General features: G+C 41.8%; 1 protein-coding gene across 4 annotated transcripts in view; it reads right to left on the bottom strand.

The window, feature by feature from the left end:
• IFT81 (intraflagellar transport 81) overlaps nt 1-18,755 on the bottom strand; it is a 67,270-nt gene that overhangs the window by 36,735 nt on the left and 11,780 nt on the right. For all 4 annotated transcript variants that reach the window (XM_084762693.1, XM_084762691.1, XM_084762694.1 and 1 more), the window contains exons 6-11: nt 17,534-17,599; nt 17,117-17,227; nt 15,754-15,838; nt 12,520-12,683; nt 10,699-10,794; nt 7,939-8,085 (exon numbers count right to left, since the gene is read on the bottom strand). In XM_084762693.1, the coding sequence (XP_084618819.1) occupies nt 7,939-8,085; nt 10,699-10,794; nt 12,520-12,683; nt 15,754-15,838; nt 17,117-17,227; nt 17,534-17,599 (669 nt within the window). The remainder of the gene's footprint in view (nt 1-7,938; nt 8,086-10,698; nt 10,795-12,519; nt 12,684-15,753; nt 15,839-17,116; nt 17,228-17,533; nt 17,600-18,755) is intronic.

The raw sequence follows: 18,755 nt of genomic DNA, 5'->3' as shown, positions 1-18,755 counted from the left end.
AGAAGGAGTACTTTTTGTTCTCAAATCCTATTAATCCAGCATTCATTCTATTTTCCATGTCTTAATTAAATCATTTTTTTGTTAATTGTCTTGTCAAATGACACTTAAATATGGAAGCCTACAGGAAAAAATAGGCTTGAGGGAGCTAAGGAGTTAGGAGATAAGATACCACATCTACAAACAGCATGGCTGGGTCAGAGGCAGCATCCCCCGTTGGTCTGTATCTGGTCTAGTCTGTCTAAGTCCAAGCTATATTTCAGCCTGGGGCTCTGGAGATCATTCATAGGCTCTGACGCTTGCTCACACAGCTGCTACCTGGTCTAAGCAAAAAGAAAATATTTCAAAGCAACCTTTGTTTTTTGCTAAAATGGTCATCTGTTCACAACAGCCAGCATAACTAGTGTGACATAAACACGTATACATATACTGTCCCAACCTTTCCCAACCTGCTAGTATTATATTTTTAACTTTAAATTGCGAAGTCTCAGCAGACAAGCATGAACAACATAATCATGTACATATGGTAGTAGCCGGTTATCTGCACCCTCCTAACAGTTTGTAATGAGCAATGTTATGGTGGTAGCAAGCAGCTTTAAGCAAATTCTGGCCCAGGAATGTCTATCTGTAAGAATTGAGCACACCCTCCGAGTCTCGGTGCTTTTACTAAGAATCAGATGGGTCAGCGCAGAGCTGTCACTATTCTAATGAATGTTTCAGCTGCTGCCCCAGTGGTTTTAATGTAATGCTCCAAGGGAAAAGATGCAAAGTCTTAAATCTAACACTGCAGGCATCACACACTACTTCTATTATAGTAAGCTGAGCCAAATTTATTTGGACCTGTTTTGTTCTATCTCTTGGGAAATTTTAGGACCCGCAGGCCCTGCTATGATAAAGAGCACATTGTGATTTGAAAGGTTCTAAAAATATCTCAGGTTTGCCTGGGCTCACTTGGAAGGGTGGATGATTCAACTACAAGTGTCAGAATCTGGTTCCTAATTTTTCGGGAACTGACAGCTGCAGTGAATCTTGCCAGGATTCCCTTATCTCCACGGTGCTTCTCTTTGAAGTTGTTAAAGACGATTTCATAATCTTCCCTATTTAGCTCTAGGATTTCTGGTGGTGGCTGCACAGTGAAATGCTTGGCTGTTTTTAAAGCTGCTTATAATAGTATTTGACTAAGCACATTTTCCAAGCTGTTGAGCTTCTTGTGATGGTGAGGGGAGAAAGTGCAATGGGCTGCACCCAGCGGTGACCTCTCAACCGATGGACCAAGGGACTTGTAACCAGAGGTTCATTTGGTGCTATAAAAAGTTTCAGACTCAAAAGACATACAATTTGAATAAAAACCCCTGGGAATAGCCAGGTGTGGTGGTACATGCCTGTAATCCCAGCACTTGGGAGACAGAGGCAAGTGGATCTCGTGAGTTCAAAGCCAGCCTGGTCTACAAAGGGGTTTTAGGACAGCCAAAGCTACACAGAGAAACCCTGTCCCCAAACAAACAAACAAAAAAACTCAAAAAAAAAACAAACAAAAAAACCTGGGAACATGGTCTATAAGCTTAGATTGTTGAATAGGAAATGGCAAAATGATAACAAAAGAATTAGCTACAGGCTACAAGATTAAATAGCAAATTTAAGTTTGTGATCGTGAATATAAAACTATGTGAGGATGTAAATAGCCAGGGGTGGGGTGAAGAATGATTAATTTTTCTTATCACTTGAAGCTTGAAAAATAGTTCCAAGACATTTGTTGATATTAATATCCTAATTTAAAAACAAAAAAGGCAAAAACTTTGCAGGCAGGTAGATCTCTGTGAGTTGGAGAACATCCTGGTCTACATATTGAGTTCCAGGCCAGCCAGGCTGCAGAGTGAGAGCATGTAGACCAAGGGAGCTAGTGAGCTTTCACTCCAAGTGGCAGCTGCCTTTACTGGTTTCTTAGGAAGGCAGAGACTGAACAAGTGGCCTCAAGAGTGCTGCATGTTATTACTTTCCAGAAAAGGTGCTGTCAGGATACATCCCAAAAGGCTGTAGTGACAGAGCGAGAAGCAGGAAACGGAATTAGGGAGTGCATTCTGAAAGAGGTTCCACTTAAACTAACACCTTTCTGCTACTTCTAGAAAAGCACACTGACAGCAGCAATTGTCACTGACAACACTGGTCACAGTCCTGCCTTCTCATTTCTGTAGCATGCTGTGCTGTTGCTGGAGCTCCACTTACAGTAAGATAACAATTCAAAACACAAAAAAAGGTAAGGTCACTTAAGATCTTCCTCCAATGTCTGAAGTTGTCTTAACTTGAAATAATGGCAGTGATTTGCACTTTAAACCTAGTCCTAAGAGACAACCATACGAGGTTTTAAATTGTGTCTTAGCTGGTGGTAGTGCACGCCTTTAATCCCAGCACTTGAGAGGCAGAGGCAGAGGCAGGTGGATCTCTGAGTTCGAGGCCAGCCTGGCCTACAGAGCAAGTTCTAGGACAGCCAGGGCTACACAGAGAAACCCTGTCTTGAAAAACCAACAATCCCAAAACAAAATACAAAACAAAGAAACAAAAACAAAAAGACAAAAAACAAACCCTGCCTTTTATATTTAAATTTTATTTTTTTATTTTATGTGTGGAGCGTCTGCCTGACTGTGTCTATGCATCACATGCATGCGGTTGGTGTCCATACAGGCCAGACAAGGGTGTTGGATCCCCTGGAGTTACAGACTCCACGTGGTTGCTAGGAGTTGAACTAAACCACTGAGCCATCTCTCTAGCCTCCATATGAAGATTTTAACTAGAATCTAACATCAAACTAACTTACAAGTTAAAATGTGGTTTCTCTCTCTCTTTCTCTCTCCCTCCCCCCCCCCACCTCTTTTTGTTTCATTTTTCGAGACAGGTCTCTCTGCGCAGCCCTGGCTGTCTTGGACTCACTATGTAGACCAGGCTGGCTTTGAACTCACAGAGATCCACCTGCCTCTGCCTCTCAAATGCTGGGATTAAAGGTGTACGTTACCCTGCTGGTTTCTCTTATAAATGATAAAATTTAGAAAAGTCACCCTGGAAAATGTCTTTATGTTCCTAGGAGAGTGAGTTCCACTTATTTAATTCACCAACTTTTAAATCTTTTTTAACAGTGAAATTTTATTCTCAAGCAAAGTCTTACTTGGAGCCTCGATATGTCATTCAGATAAAAGCCAGAAGCGAGACAGCCGAAGTCAGATGGGGGAGGAGAACTGCCCCAGCTGTCTGTGGGGGAGGGCACTTCTGCAGACCCTGGGTGCTGCTCTGCTGTAGTGTGAAAAGCACTAACAATTCTGAGCTTGATGAAAGGCTGTACACATACTGCAAAACCCTGAGCCACTTAAAACCCTTTAAAGTAACAGAAAAATGCAAATATAATCTAAATTATAAAACAATTGAGGAAAACAACAAAGGAACACCATAAAGGATTTTTTAATTCAAATAAGAACTAATAGTTAAAACTGTTTCCATTGTTAGAACAAATAAAAGCACATTAGAATGTGTCAAAAACACATGCTATTGTTATTTTTAGAGTCTACACAGGTGTTCTGGAGATTCTCTGGCTTCTCTTCTGTACTGACATGGGAACATCTGCAAGACATATTTTTAAAGGCAAAATGCACAATAAACATGGCATAATGCTATTCAGATTTCTCAAACCCACAGGACAGCAGTATTTCTGTTTCTGTCTCTGGAGAGACATAAAATGACTTAATGATCTATTATCAGTTGTTTCTCTCTGGAAGAGTTAGACTGGGGACAGGAAAAGTCCAATTTTCATACCACAAAGATCTATTTGGGGTGCTGAAGAGATTAATCAGCTGTGCAGTTCCAGAGGTGTGCAATTCCCAGCACCCCAATAGCTAATGAGTCTCTGTAACCCCAGGGGCTCCAACTCCTTCCTCTGGTCTCCACAGACACCAGGAGGGCACACGGCACACAGACATACATACAGACAAAACATCCCTACACATAGAAAGGTTTTGTTTGTTTGTTTGGTTGGTTTTTCTATTGTAGCCCTGGCTGTCCTGGCCTCGCTTTGCAGACCAGGGTGGCCTCGAACTCACAGCGATCCGCCTGCCTCTGCCTCCCAACGTCACACAGGCAGTTTTAACTGGGCACGGGGCCATCACGGACATACATGCTCACAGTGCTTCACTGGTCCTCTGCATGTCTCTTACTACTTGAACAAAACTACCATCACAGATGCATCCTCATTGCTGGACATTACCAAAGGCTGAGCACATGGTAACTGCTCAGGAAGCAGCTGCTAAAATAGCTCTTACCAACACTACCTTACTCCATCTTGAATCTAGGTTCTGTAGAAGTAAAAAATGTTGTGCCGGGTGTGGTGGCACATGCCTTTAATCCCAGCACTCGGGAGGCAGAGGCAGGCGGATCACTGAGTTCGAGGCCAGCCTGGTCTACAAAGTAAATCTAGGACAGCCAGGACTACACAGAGAAACCCTGTCTCAGAAAAATAAATAAAAAAGAAGAAGTAGAAAATGTTTCATACTTAATCTCTAATAGTTCCAACCTGAGAAACACTGGTTTCAAACTTTAAGCTGTAAACTACAGTTCTGATTTTCACATTCTCCACTTGAGTCTAACAAAAACATCCAAGTCTCAGCACTAACGCACTGGAGCTTCTCCTGCAGCACTGGTGTTAGAACCCCAGGACCTAAGGTATTAATTACACAGTGTAGGCACTTCTCCCGTCACTCTGCACGTTTTGTGTAGTCACCTTCTGCAGCTGGGTGTGGCGCCATGTAGACATTTGCCCAAAATCGCCCAGGAAATGAGCTGCACTCAAAAACCTGAATCCCAGAACCTCTCCTGTATGTCCCTCCCACATGCATTAGCAACCCCACAGACTGACCACTCCACATGCATGCGCTGACAGAGCCCAAGTTGTAAGAAGCTTTGATATCAATTATTTAGTGTGTTTTTCCTAGAGACAACCATCCCCATTCTGCAGATGGAAAAATCTTCAGAAAACTCAATGAATCTTTTCAAGGTCAGCAGAAACATATACTCTATTTTGTACAAGTCTTAGCTGTGCAATGCTATCATTTCCCTGAGTGCCATTAAACAGTAAAATAAAAATGACAATTATGTTATTTTTTGTTTTGTTTTTCAAGACAGGGTTTCTCTGTATAATTCCTCTGCCTGCCCTGGTACTCTCTGTGTAGACCAGGCTGGCCTAGAACTCACAGAGATCCACCTGCCTCTGCCTCTGCCTCCTGAGTGCTGGGATCAAAGGTTTGCACCACTACACCTGGCTGAGAACAATATTCTTATAAGAAGAAGACAAGTTATGTGTAAAACATCCAGCACAAGCTTGGCACAAGAAGCTTTCAAAAATGTCAACCCTGCTTCCTCACTTTGCACGTGGTTCAGTCACAGCACTTTTTTTTCCCCCCTGAGACAGGGTCTATGTTAGCCTTGGCTGTCCTGGACTCGCTTTGTAGACCAGGCTGGCCTCAAACTTACAGCGATCCTCCTGCTTCTGCCTCACGAGTGCTGGGATTAAAGGTGTGCACCACCACACCCAGCTAGTCACGGCACTCTTTACAAACACTACACAACACTCTGTCTTTCTCTCTCTCTCCTCTCTCCTTCTCTCTTCCCCCCTCTCTCCCTCCCTACCTCCCTCCCTTCCCCTCTCTCCCTTCCCTCCCTCCCTCCCTCCCTCCCTTCCCTGTCTCTCTCTCTCTCTCTCTCTCTCTCTCTCTCTCTCTCTCTCTCTCTGTGTGTGTGTGTGTGTGTCTAAGACAGAGTCTATGTAGTCCCAGATGGTCTAGCACTCACTATGTAGCCCAGGCTGGCCTCAAACTTTAAGCAGTCCTTAGGTACTCCGGAGTGCTGTGTTTAGCAGCATGAGCCATTATCACCCAGCTTTGTGCTACTATTTCTTTGTTTGTTGTTCTTGTTTTCAAGACAGGGTTCCTCTGTATAGCCTTGACTGCCCTGGAACTCTTTGTAGACCTGGCTGGCCTCGAACTCACTTAGATCTGCCTGCCTCTGCCTCCTGAGTGCTGGGACTAATGGCATACACCACCATGCCTGGCTATGTCCCATTGTTTCTTAACACCTGCTCACTAAGTGCTTTGACAGTTAAAATTTTAACTATGAGGGTTTTTGGTGACTCCCATGTGATTCCAAGTGAGAAACTTCAGTGAAGGCCGGCTATCTTACATAATTTTAAGTAGAATAAGCTTCCTCCTTTTTGCCCATATGGCCTATCATTTTATCAAAGTTGAAAATAAAATTGGTCTCCCAAGATTTGTTCCTTATAAAATTATGCATAATGTTCCCCAATACCTTCTGTTCTTTAGGTAATTGCCAAATAACTCCCTTGATTTGTTCTAGTTTTGATCAGACTCAAAAATCAGAGTTGACCATAGCATTGCCAAAGCTATTTTTCCACTTAAACACTACTTTTGGCCTGCCATCACATGTCTCGGAAATAAAGGCTTGCAGCTGGTCACTGGGTTCTTCTCCCTCACATTTGCAAAGAGGGAACTCTAACACCTAACCGGAAGCATGCCTCCTGCTGCTGTGGTCACAGCACTTAGGTTCCCCTGTCATTGGGCCTTCACGTAGATAAAAACACTAGGACATCAAAGATGCCACAAATCACAGTTCGACTTCTAAGAATCCCTTAAAATATGCTGTGTCTCATAGATATCTGGAAGTAGACGCTAAAAGGCAAAGAAACTTGGGGTTTGGATTTTTGAGACACTGTAACCTACGGTAGCCTCAGAGTCCCGTCAGTGCTGCTGCCCAGGCGCCCAGCACTGTGACGACAACGGCAGGCATGTGTCTCCCAAAAGGGCTCTTTCTATCAGGTGTTGCCTTCCTAAAGTCACTACCTCCCCTTCAGACTAAAAGCCACCCTGGAAACACCGGAGAGAAACACCTGCGGCCTGGGAACAGTTCACTTGTTTTGGCCCAGTGAAGAAACACTGCCAGCTTCCCGCAGTATGCACTCAAGAGCTTTCAGATGTGAGCAGCTCTTCAAAGTAGCCTTTGCTGAAGTCTAGAAGCTAAGGCAAAATGCAATAGCTGTAAGAGTGAAGGCAGTAGCTGTAAGAGTGAAGGCAATAGCTGTAAGAGTGAAGGCAGCCCGGGGTGGCCTATCACTTGAATGGCTGAGTGAGAAAGCACTGGGTGGAGACAAGATTCTAGTCAAGATGTCTGCCTTTACCTTTAGTTGCTCTTGAGCTAACTTTATGGAAAAGGATGAAGAATGGTATTTTTGTTGCTTGAGTTCAGCCATGAGTAATCAATGTTATTTATCCCACTAACTTCCAAGTCTGATGCAATAAATATTACTATTAAAGCATTGCTCAAAACTTACAGAACATAGAAATGCAATATTTAAAGCCTGGAAACATGTAGGATGAAGTCATTTTCATGGGTGCTAATCAAGCACATACTACTGACAGTAATTTAGTGATAATTACTTTTCTTAATATTCATGGAAATATATTCACCAACAAAGATGAATTTTTGTAATCTCTTTGATTCTACTAGTTTTAGAACTTAAGGAAAGTCAATATGAACTCACTTGACTAGAGTGTGAGCGCACTGGACTGGAGAGACGCCCAATGGGAAGAGCACTCCCTGCTTTTCCAGGGTCCAACACCTCTGGCCCCTGCAGACCTCTGCACTCAGGTGCACACATCCACACACAACTTAAATAGAAAGGAAAGTGGAGCTCTAGGATACTGTCTGGCAAAACACCAGTCTTTCGTATCTTATACCAAGATATTTCAATATTACCTCAAAAGGATACAACGTTTAAGACTGCATTTTACAAAATGAGATTAACTTATCAAAATAAGCTTAGAAGAGCAAGCATGTCATGACTGCAAACAAAACCTCACGGCCATACCCTCGATCCAGGACACCTCGGCTTACCTCATCCCCCTTCAGAACCTCGGCACCATCGAATTCCCGGGTCTGGTTTGTCTTTACTGACACTTCTTTTTCTAGGCTGGCTAACTTCTCCTTGGCCTCCTGAAGCTCTTCAGCTTTGGCTTCTTTTTTACGAGAAATGATGGATGCCTAATTGAATATTTAATATGAGAATAAAGAAATACATTCAGTTTTTTTGTAATCTTGTAAACCTACCTTTTTTTTTTTTTTAACTTTTCACCAGTATAAACTTTCAGTATCACCTCTGCTGCTCTGCTGTTCAGCCTCATCAGTATTTACCATGAGCAAAATGTTTATTTTCAAACTCCAAACATTTTGGAAGACAAAAGCCAACACTGAAACGCAATAAAAATACCTCCTAGGGAGCCGGATGTGGTGGCACACGCCTTTAATCCCAGCACTCGGGAGGCAGAGGCAGGTGGATTGATGTGAGTTTGAGGCCAGCCTGGTCTAGAAAGGGAGTTCAGGAAAAAAAAAAAAAACCAAACCAAAACCAAAACCAAAACCAAAACCAAAAAAACCCCACAAACACCTCCTGGGGAAGTACACAGACTAAGACTTGGTCTCCTGTTTGTCTGCATGGTAGGCTGCCGCTCACTGGAAGAAAATATGAATAGCTTATTTCCAGAAACACAATGCAGTTCAGCTCACTAAAGTCAATACCAATATTTTAAAAATGAAAGGTCAAAATATCTACTATATTTGGTACATTTAAAAAAGATTTATTTGCCAGGTGTGGTGGTGCACACCTTTAACCCCAGCACTCAGAGACAGAGGCACGTGGATCTCTGAATTTGAGGCCAGCTTGCTCTACACAGTAAGTTCTAGGACAGTCAGGGCTACACAGAGGAACCCTGTCTCAAAAACCAAAACAAACAAAAAAGAATTATTTTATTTTTATAAATATTTGTTATGTGTATATTCCTCAGTGTTTTCATGGTGCTGTGTGTGTGTGTGTATGTGTGTGTGTGTGTGTGTGTGTGTGTGTGTGTGTTCAGGGAGTTTAGAAGAAGGCATGGAACTGGAGTTACAAGAGGTTATCAGTGGCGCTGGGAACCAAACTGGGATTCCTTGTGAGAGTAGCAAGTGTTCTTAACCACTGAGCCATCTTTCCAGCCCAAGATTTGTGTGTGTGTGTGTGTGTGTGTGTGTGTGTGTGTGTGTGTGTGTGTGTATTCTCACATGTGCGCTCACGCAATGTTCATGTGGAGGTCCACAGAGACCAGAAGGCAATGAATTCTCTGGAGCTGAAGTCACAGGCAGTTGTGAACTGCCTGACCTGAGTGCTGGGAACAGAACTGGGTCCTCTGTGAGAGAGACATTTCTCCAGCATTTTACTGAATAAATTGTAGGTTAAAAGTTAAACATGAGAGTTACAGAATTGTACATGTGTTTATATAATCCAAACAGGTGCTTTTAACAGGTGAATGAACATTTATATGGGCTAGAATTTGGGAAAATTTTCCTTCCTTCCTTCCTTCCTTCCTTTTGTTCATTCATTTGTTTATTTGTGAAATGGGGTCGGTCGGTCTGTCTGTCTGTCTGTCTGTCTGTCTGTCTGTCTATCTATCTATCTATCTATCTATCTATCTACTTTTGAAGCAAGGACCCTATATGTGGTCCTGGCTGTTCTGGAGCTTGCTATGTAGAGCAGGCTGGTCTTGAACTCACAGAGATCCTCCTAAGTTCTAGAATTAAAGGCACACACCACTACCCCCAGCCTTGGGGAGTTTTCTTAGCTGAATCACAATGTATATGTTCCTGAGAGAAATCAGTCAAGCTGTGACAACATAGTACAAATCCCACGAGTAAGACAAATATGACAGGAGAGGGGTGATCTCTAGTACAAGCCCTTTAAAAAGCCTATTTTTTTCTTTTTTATTAAAAAAAATAAATAAGAGTGGGGCGCAATGGCACACACCCTTAATCCCAGCACTTAGAAGGCAAAGGTAGATGGATCACTCTAAGTTCAAGGCCAGCCTGGTCTACAAAGCAAGTCCAGAACAGCCAGGACTGTTACACAGAGAAACCCTGTCTAAATAAATAAAATAATAGGGAAGAAATGAAGGACTGCTTCCCCATATTCAAGTGTTCCATGTTAAAAGACAAGGGAGTGAAGCCGTGCTCTGTGTGGGAGCAGAGAAACATGAGTATCCCTCAGAAGATCCAAGGCCCAGGACCTCCCTACATCCAACATGGCGTTGGAGCTGTTAGTTAACTCCAACAGACAAGAAACAGAAGAATTTGAAGTTGGAACCTGTATATCATATAAGTATATATCTTTAAAAATGAAGGGCAAGGAGAGGTGGCTCAGAGGTTAAGAGCACTGGCTGCTCTTCCAAAGGTCCTGGGTTCAATTCCCAGCAACCATATGGTGGCTCCCAGCCATTTGTAATGAGATCTGGTGCCTTCTTCTGGAGTGCAGGAAGAGTATTGTATACATAATAAATAAATAAATCTATTTTTAAAAAATGAAGGGCAAAACTAAAGCTAACAAATCAAAATGTTATTCTGAGGATGTACACATATTTTGACTTACATCACCTAATGTGAACTTGCCATTTAGAAGACAGAATTCCACACCTATAGAAACTGGCACACCGCATTTCAAACTTGAACTGCTGCCTTCCCCGCTACTTCTTGGTTACAATGTGCAGATCAGCAGTGACAGGAGAGCCTTAGTTCTTTATGTCGTCCCCTAAGTTACAGATTTAAATATGCAGGCCAGGAGAAGGGCCATACCTGTTGTCTATACAGTGAGAGCTTGCCTTCAATCGGCTCGTTTCTCATCATTTTCTTTTCAATCAACTGATTGATCTCCGTGTTTATTTCATTGACCTAAAAGAGTATAAAAGTGAATCATGTGAAAACTCGCCCTATGACAGCCAGGAGTGGTAGTGTACACTTTTAACTCTAGTACTAGGGACGTTGAGGCAGAAGGATAGACATTTCAAGCTCGGCTTTGCTACACATTGGAACTTTCTCAAAAAACCAAACAACCAATCAAAAAAATCAGACAAACATCACCCTTCCTCATGGTTATGTAAACTAAGTGAACTCAGAAACGACACCAGGCCACCCTCAGCTCTTACCACTACTGAGGCCACTGGGAGCAAAGGTCCAACTAGAGTATGAGTGGACTGTCATGAGTACTTTTAGAAACAAATTTAATAATAAATATTTGTATAATTTGATTACTTCCACAGACTGAATCAGAATGCCCAGAGGACCCTGAAGCATTTACAGGAAATATTCTTACATTAGTATGTGAAAGGTGCTTTCTACAAAGCTCAGGCTCACACATCTCAGCTATGCTTACAAGTCTCTAAGCTACAGTTTGACCCAGACACTGCCCAGAGGCAGGACACGGAGCTCATTAGCCCAGCTGAGAGCTGACGTGGAGCATCTAACACTCCTACTCTACCCAGGATGGGCTGTAGCCTTTGATAGACGTCATTTACACCAGTCATTAACCCTTTCTAAAATAAGAAAACTGAGGAACGCCAGTCTCTCAACAGAGAAAGACAAAATAAACATGGCTTTCATTATACCCGTCCTTCAAAAGACTGAGCCCCTTAGCCTGCGGTGGTTGGTTGTTGTTGTTGTTGTTTGAGACAGGGTTTCTCTGTGTAGCTTTGGCTGTTCTGGACTCACTTTGTAGATGAGACTGGCATCAAACTAACAGCAATCTGCCTGCCTCTGCCTCCTGAGTGCTGGGTTAAGAGGAGTGTGCCACCATGCCCGGCTTAGCCTGTGATCTTAAATTTAATGTTGTCTAAGTGAGTTAAATAAGCAACGAGGTAGATAAAGTGACACATGCCTTTGATCCCAGCACTTAGGAAGCAGAGGCAGGCAGATCTCTGTGAGTTCGAGGCCAGCCTGGTCTACAAAGTGAGTCCAGGACAGCCAAGGTTACACAGAGAAACCCTGTCTTGAAAACTTTTAAAAAGAAAAAGAAGCTGGGCGTGGCAGCACATGCCTTTAATCCCAGCACTCGGGAGGCAGAGGCAGGTGGATCACTGTGAGTTTGAGGCCAGCCTGGTCTACAGAGTGAGTCCAGGACAGCCAGAGCTAAAACAGAGATATCCTGTCTCGAAAAACCAAAAGAAAAAAGAAGAAAGAAAAAGAAAAAAAGAGCAGTACAGTCAGGAGACATTTAATTGTAGAGTCTATTAAATAAATTAAGGAATCAACAAGTAAAGCCTTTCAATCAATTTCCATGAAAACTTTAAAAATATACAAATGATTCGTGTTTTATTTATAGGGTACAAGATGTTGTAAAACATTACCAGATTCAGCGAGCACTGAAACAAAGTCTACTCAAAGCACAAATGAAAAGCTTTAAATACAAAGCTGTCCTATTACACTTAAAAACAAAAACTGATATTATATTATGATTATTCTGAAGTAAGAATACAACATTCTAGAATATTCATCAGAGATGTCAGCCTTTAGCCCAGGCTAGCTCTAGCGTCATGAGTAGAACCCCCAGAAACAATGCGAGTTGTTGTCCCAGGACAGATACAGCTAGACAGTTGGGAACTAGAAATGATCATCACTTACTTTAGACTCAAGTTCAAGAAGATCAGAGTGGCCCATAGCTGGCTCAGAAACCACTTTTTGTAAAAAATGTAATTCCTTTTTCTTGCTTTCTAATTCTTTTGGAAATTTTTCAGTGACCATATATGAATTAAATTTTATCTCCTCCTCTAGTCTCTTCATTAAACCTTTAAAAAACAAAGTAAATGAAAGTTTAGTTCAAAAGGGCATGCAGTACGATATTCTGCACCCTGCTATATGTGTAAGGTATGGGCAGTAGCTTATGTGTTAGAGCTCTCTGTGCAGCATTTACACTGTACCATACCATAAAAGATTACTGAAATCGGGCTGGATGGATGGCTCAGAGGTTAAGAGCACTGGCTGTTCTTCCAAAGGTCCTGAGTTCAACTCCCAGCAACCACATGGCGGCTCACAACCATCTGTAATGAGAGCTAGTGTCCCCTTCAGCCTGTAGTTGTTACATGCAGGAGAATATTGTATACATAATAAATAAACAAATCTTTTTTTAAAATCTTTAAAAAAAAGATTACTGAAATCTTTCCAGTTTAATTAATATGAGCATAAATCACAATTTACATAGAAAAATAGTTAGATACTTATAGCAAAAAGGTATTAGGATCTTTCTAAATTTATAACCTAGTTCCTTAAATCACAAAATATAACAAATAATATTTAATATTGAATTATTTATACCCAAATAACCACACAGAGAGACCTGGACCTATTTAGTTACCCTATAGCACACAATAATTACTCCATCCTAAACTTCCACACTGGTATAGTTTCTTCCCATTCTGATTTCCCAGTTTATGTTTGCTTTGAAATCACCTCGTAGGCCCGGTTCATTTCTCCTGATGTTTCCTGGTCTTCTCGGGCTCCATCCTCTCATCCTCTCTCTCCCACCCCAGTCTCTGTTACTGCTCAGCGTTGGCAAGTTGGTTTTATTGGCAACACAGAGAACAAATGGTGACATGTATACACAAACTTGAAACCGGAGATATTTAGAATAAATATCATAATGCAATGTCCTGATTGATCAAGGTAGTAGGTAGAGAAATAAACATTTGAATGAATAAGGTTAAACTGTACACAGTCCGCAAGAACATTATGCCAACAAATAAGTTACAGAAGCAGATGTGTCAGTGTCCTACTTTGCCTTCTAAGTATTTAAGAAGCCAGTGAGCCAAATGAAAACACAAATAAGTCTACCCCACGTATTTTCCTATATAACAGGCATTTTACTCTCTTTCGCCCTCTGCTTTCCTTTCTTGTCTTTACGTGTGTGTGTGTGTGTGTGTGTGTGTGTGTGTGTGTGTGTGTGTGTGTGTGTGTGTGTGGTTTTTCAAAACAGGGTTTCTCTGTATATCCCTAACTATCCTGGAACTTATTCTAAACACCAGAGATCTGCCTGACTCTGCCTCCTGAGCCCTGGGATTAAAGGTGTGCCTGGCTTCTTTTTCTTTTATGGTATCTCTACTTCTAATATTTCGTAAACAGTAACAGATGATAATGTGTCAGCTTCAAACCAATGAAAACAGTGCAGCTTCAAACCAATGAAAACATTGCCTGAGGTCAACAAATTCAAGTCTGGAAAGAGAAGTAGAAGTGCCCACTTCCATTAAGTGTTTTAGAGTTGGTTGCTTTTAATTTTCCAAGTATTAGTTTATTGTAAACATTTCTAGGATTTAATAGTTTTCTTACTCTGGCAGATGTATAACTATACACAGATTTTCAGTGAATGATGGCTTTGTTAAAAATTCCCAGCCCGGAGAGATTTACATAGTTTATTTCTGATCTTCCTGTTACACATTTACAAATTTGGGTTTAACTTTTAAAAATGATGAGTTTCTAGTTTAAGTAATGTACGTATAAAGGTTGCATAACAAATCTGGCCCAAAGCCTTCAAATTATTTTTAGTTCTGTTGTACAAACAGAACATGTAAAATTTTATTAATGCAAATCCACAAGTTTTCCACTTATTCTTTCAATGACACCACCCTACCCCACCCCCACCCCATCCCGCCCCTAGCCTGCCCCTTTTCAGGGCTGGAGAAAAAGAGAAGGGAAGGTTTAATGCATAACAGCCCTCTCAGGCACTGGTTCCAGGCAGTTTCTCACCAACTCTACATTCTGTCTTTGTTGGCTATGTGGGTCCAGCCTTCTCATCTTCAGGTATTGGTACACTTCCTCTAAGCACAGGTACATGGAATCAAAGCTTACATGTTTTTTACATGTAAGATTCTTAAATATTTTTCTTTTCAGTCTTTCTTTTTTTGTTTATTTATTTATTTATTGTCATCTGACCTCTATACTCATCCTGTTTTTCTGTTCTTTTTTCTTTTTCTTTTTTTTTGTTTTTTGGTATTTTTGTTTTTTTTTTTTTTGAGACAAGGTTTCTCTGTGTAGCCTTGGCTGTCCTGGACTCGCTTTGTAGACCAGGCTGGCCTCAAACTCACAGGGATCCTCCTGCCTCTGCCTCCCGAGTGCTGGGATTAAAGGCGTGCGCCACCACCGCCCAGCCCTAAACTGGTTTTTCAAAGCAGCTATATCCTTTACATTTCCACAAACAAATATGAGGGTCCTAATTTCTGTCCATCTTTGCCAACACCTTTGATTGTCTGTCACTTTGCTATTGTCGTCCTATGCATGACACACTAGTTATAGGTCCTGCCCCTCCCTCAGCCATATATTACATTGTAATGCTTCCCCAACCCAGGTGAGGGCTTTGTATTGCTCTCTTGGCTTGTGTGGCCTCCTTTCTGATGAGCAAGAGACCTTCCAAATGCCTGGATAGGTGTAAGTGGGCTATGGAAACAGTCCATCTCCTGTGCAAAGCTGCACAGAACTCAGCCACGAACACTCACATTATTAACCCTATTATTCTACAAACCAAAGCATAGAAAACATTCGGCTTTAAGGTCTAGGATTTGATTCTTTTTCTTTTTAGCCTTGACAAGGCTTCATGTTTTTTTCCATACACAGGGAAACACCTATCCTAAGCACCCAGAGAAGAGCCTACTTTCACAGTCAACATTACTTTTACCCTTTGACTGAAAATAAGAGGTAGAAAAACGTTTTTGAAAATCCATGGTTTCTAGCAGGAATCCCTTTGACCAGGTAGGAAATGAAATGATGTTCCAAAACGCTGAGGCAATTAATTCCCACCAATTATTTTCAGGGCTATCCTGATGTAAATTCTCTGATGTGTCATCTACATCATGTAACAATGTCACTTACTTTCAGGCTTTGCATCTGATGCAGCATGCCGCATGCTTTTCAGCTGGTTTTGCACTCTTTGCAATCTCTGCACTGCATGGAACAGCTTAAAACAACAATTCATTATTTGTTCAGTCTAGTGAAACAATGCTCACATAGGCAAGTAATGAGAAATACTCAGATTCCTGCGCTATAGAAGAAACAGGTAAATACTAAGAAAATAACTACAGTAAACCAAAAATATAACTAGTCTTCTCATTGTATTTTCTTTCTTTCTTTTTTTTTTTTCCAAGATAGAGTTTGGCTGTCCTGGACTTGCTTTGTAGACCAGGCTGGCCTTGAACTCAGAGATCTGCCTGCCTCTGCCTCCCGAGTGCTGGGATTAAAGGCATGCGCCCCTACCGCCCAGCAATAACATGGTTTCTTGACCCTGGGAAATGTTAACACTCTCAGTAGCGCCTCCTCAGCATCAGAAACTGATGTTAAATAACGACCTGAGGCTCAGGGAACGGACCCCACCGCTGCACTGCAACTGCTATGCTGCCCAGTCCAGCTCCCATGGAGCTACGCATCTCCGCTGCCAGCTTAAATGGGCAATTCAGGAACTACATTGATTTGAAATGCATGTTTAAAGTTTAAGACAGATTTTTAATAAATTAAGTAATACTTTCATGCCAAATAATTGATTCTTTAAGGTGAGTTTGAAAGCATGGTGATGTGGGTGATTCTGAGGCCCTGACTATTCTTAGTTAAGAGCATTTTGTGACACTGTCAACAGCAGCACCTTACTTATTTTGGGCTCCGTGTGTAAGGACCGCAGTTGGCTCGCGTTGCTCCTGCAGACCACTCTACTGTGCAGCAGTAAGAAGCTGCGAGTGGAGCGGAGTCTCTCAGGGCGCCCACCTCTGAGGCAGGAGGAGTGCTCTATTGGCTTCACTGATCACAGCACCCTTCTCATTTTATTTCATTGGCAAATTAGTAGACCATGTCTCAAAATAAAAAGTAAAAAGAAAGCTGGGGATAATAGCTCAGTTGGAGAGTGTTTGTCTAGAATGTGCTTTATGTCCAATCGTCAAATAATGCAAAAATGGAAAAAAAGAAATGGCAAGAAAGGAAAGACGGTAGGCTTGCCTGGGGATCTAGCTCAATCATACAGTACTTCTGTAGCAGAAGCAAGGCCCCTGGTTTGATTCCCAGCAAACACACACACACACACACACACACACACACACACACACACACACACACACACACCAGTCCTAAAAGAAAACAGTAGGTCTATCATGTTACCAAAAAAAAAAAAAATGTGAAATTCTAAAATTCTTTATTTTTTAGTTGAATTAGCCAGAGGAGCTATTCCTGAGTATAAACTTCCTGTGGATACCTGATTCTTTTGTTCCTGTTTCTGTTGTGCAAGAAATTCTTCTCTCTCTTTCTCAACTCGAAGCTGTCTTGCTATTTTAAGCATTCTCTGATGATTCTGAACAGTCTCCACCTACAGTAAGAGAATAAGTAGTACATGTTACTGTCACGGTTAAGAAAGGCATTAGCAGGCCACGTGACCCCAGCATCCACTTATCACTTCCTCTTGGTAAACAGTACTCTACAGAGATGACAGCCAAGCTTTCAGGCCAGGTCCTTGAAGGCTTTGGCCGCTGCCTGGGAGATTCCCTTTCCTCCAGCTGTGACTGCAGCCCTCCTCACTGGCTGCCCAAGCCTGCCTTAATCTTTATTTGCATTCCTAAGTCTCTGCCAGTCCTCGAAACTGGGGCTGAAGTTCACAGGGTAATTCTTGACTTACCCTCTTCTTCAAACGTTCAACTCTCTTCATGAGCTGGTCTTTTTCCTCCTCCATTGCGCTGATATCCTAAGAAGTAGTAAAGAGGCCATTAAAAACACCCTGCGTCTACAGGACTGAGGTGAGGTTTGCACAAGCCCTGCATCTACCAGCCCATCTTAACCAGAGCAGCAGGTAACAAGGATCTTCTTTTGATTTAAGGGCATTTTAATCTCCCCTACCCAACCCCAGGTTTCTTTATGCAGGGTTTGGGTTGTTTGTTTTGTTTTGTTGCAGGGTGGCATCTAGAAAAGCAACTAAAGAAGTTTATAGAGCACGAGGTCAAGCTGCCAGCCAGCACACTTGTGTTCTGATTCCAAATATGGCTACATGATTCTTCAAAAATCTTCCATAATAAAATGTGTGCAGGTCTAAATACATGAACAGCTGCTGACACCCTGTCTGCTCTTTTAAATACCAAATCACATATCCTGTAAATTCCCATCAAAACTAATTTTGAGTTAATGGTAGGGCTTTTTTTGTTTGTTTCTTTGATTCGGTTTGGTTTTTGAGACAGGGTCTCCCTAGATAACCCTGACTGTCTTGGAACTCACTCTTTAGACCAGGCTGGCCTCAAACTCAAGAGATCCTCTTGCCTCTGCCTCCCAAGGGCCAGGATTAAAGGTGTGCGCCACCATGTCCTGTCCATATGGTATTAAGATATAAAACTGAAGCTTGGTGTGGTGCCACACACCTTTAATTCCAGTGCTCAAGAGGCAGAGGCAGGTGAATCTCTATTAGTTCAAGGCTAGCCTGGTCTACAAAGAAATTCCAGGACAGCCAGAGCTGTTACACAAAGAAATCCTGTCTCCAAAAGAAAAAAGAAAAGTAAAATTGTGTATGGTTTTATTATTCTTAACCATTTTTTCCCTGAAAAGAAAAAAATTAAAATAAACTATCTTCTTTTAAATCAGCTCTTTGGTAGTTTGTAATGAAACCAGAGAGGCAAACATATTTCCTTCCTAAACAAACAAATAACCAAAAGCTCATGCAGAAATACTATAGGTAACCTATACAATGGTAGCCATTACTGGTGGGTATTCAGAAAATGGGCAGTCTTCTCACTGTTGATAGTGTTGTGTTAAAGAATAATATAAGAAGCCACAAAATAAACATGCATCCCTTCAGGCTAAGGACTCTGCACATGGGCTGTTTTAATTAAATATTCACAAAGGCGAAAAAGATG

Source organism: Acomys minous (assembly GCF_964271855.1).
Source record: "Acomys minous genome assembly, chromosome: 16".
Classification (NCBI taxonomy): domain Eukaryota; kingdom Metazoa; phylum Chordata; class Mammalia; order Rodentia; family Muridae; genus Acomys; species Acomys minous.
This window is presented reverse-complemented; position numbering and strand designations above follow the sequence as displayed.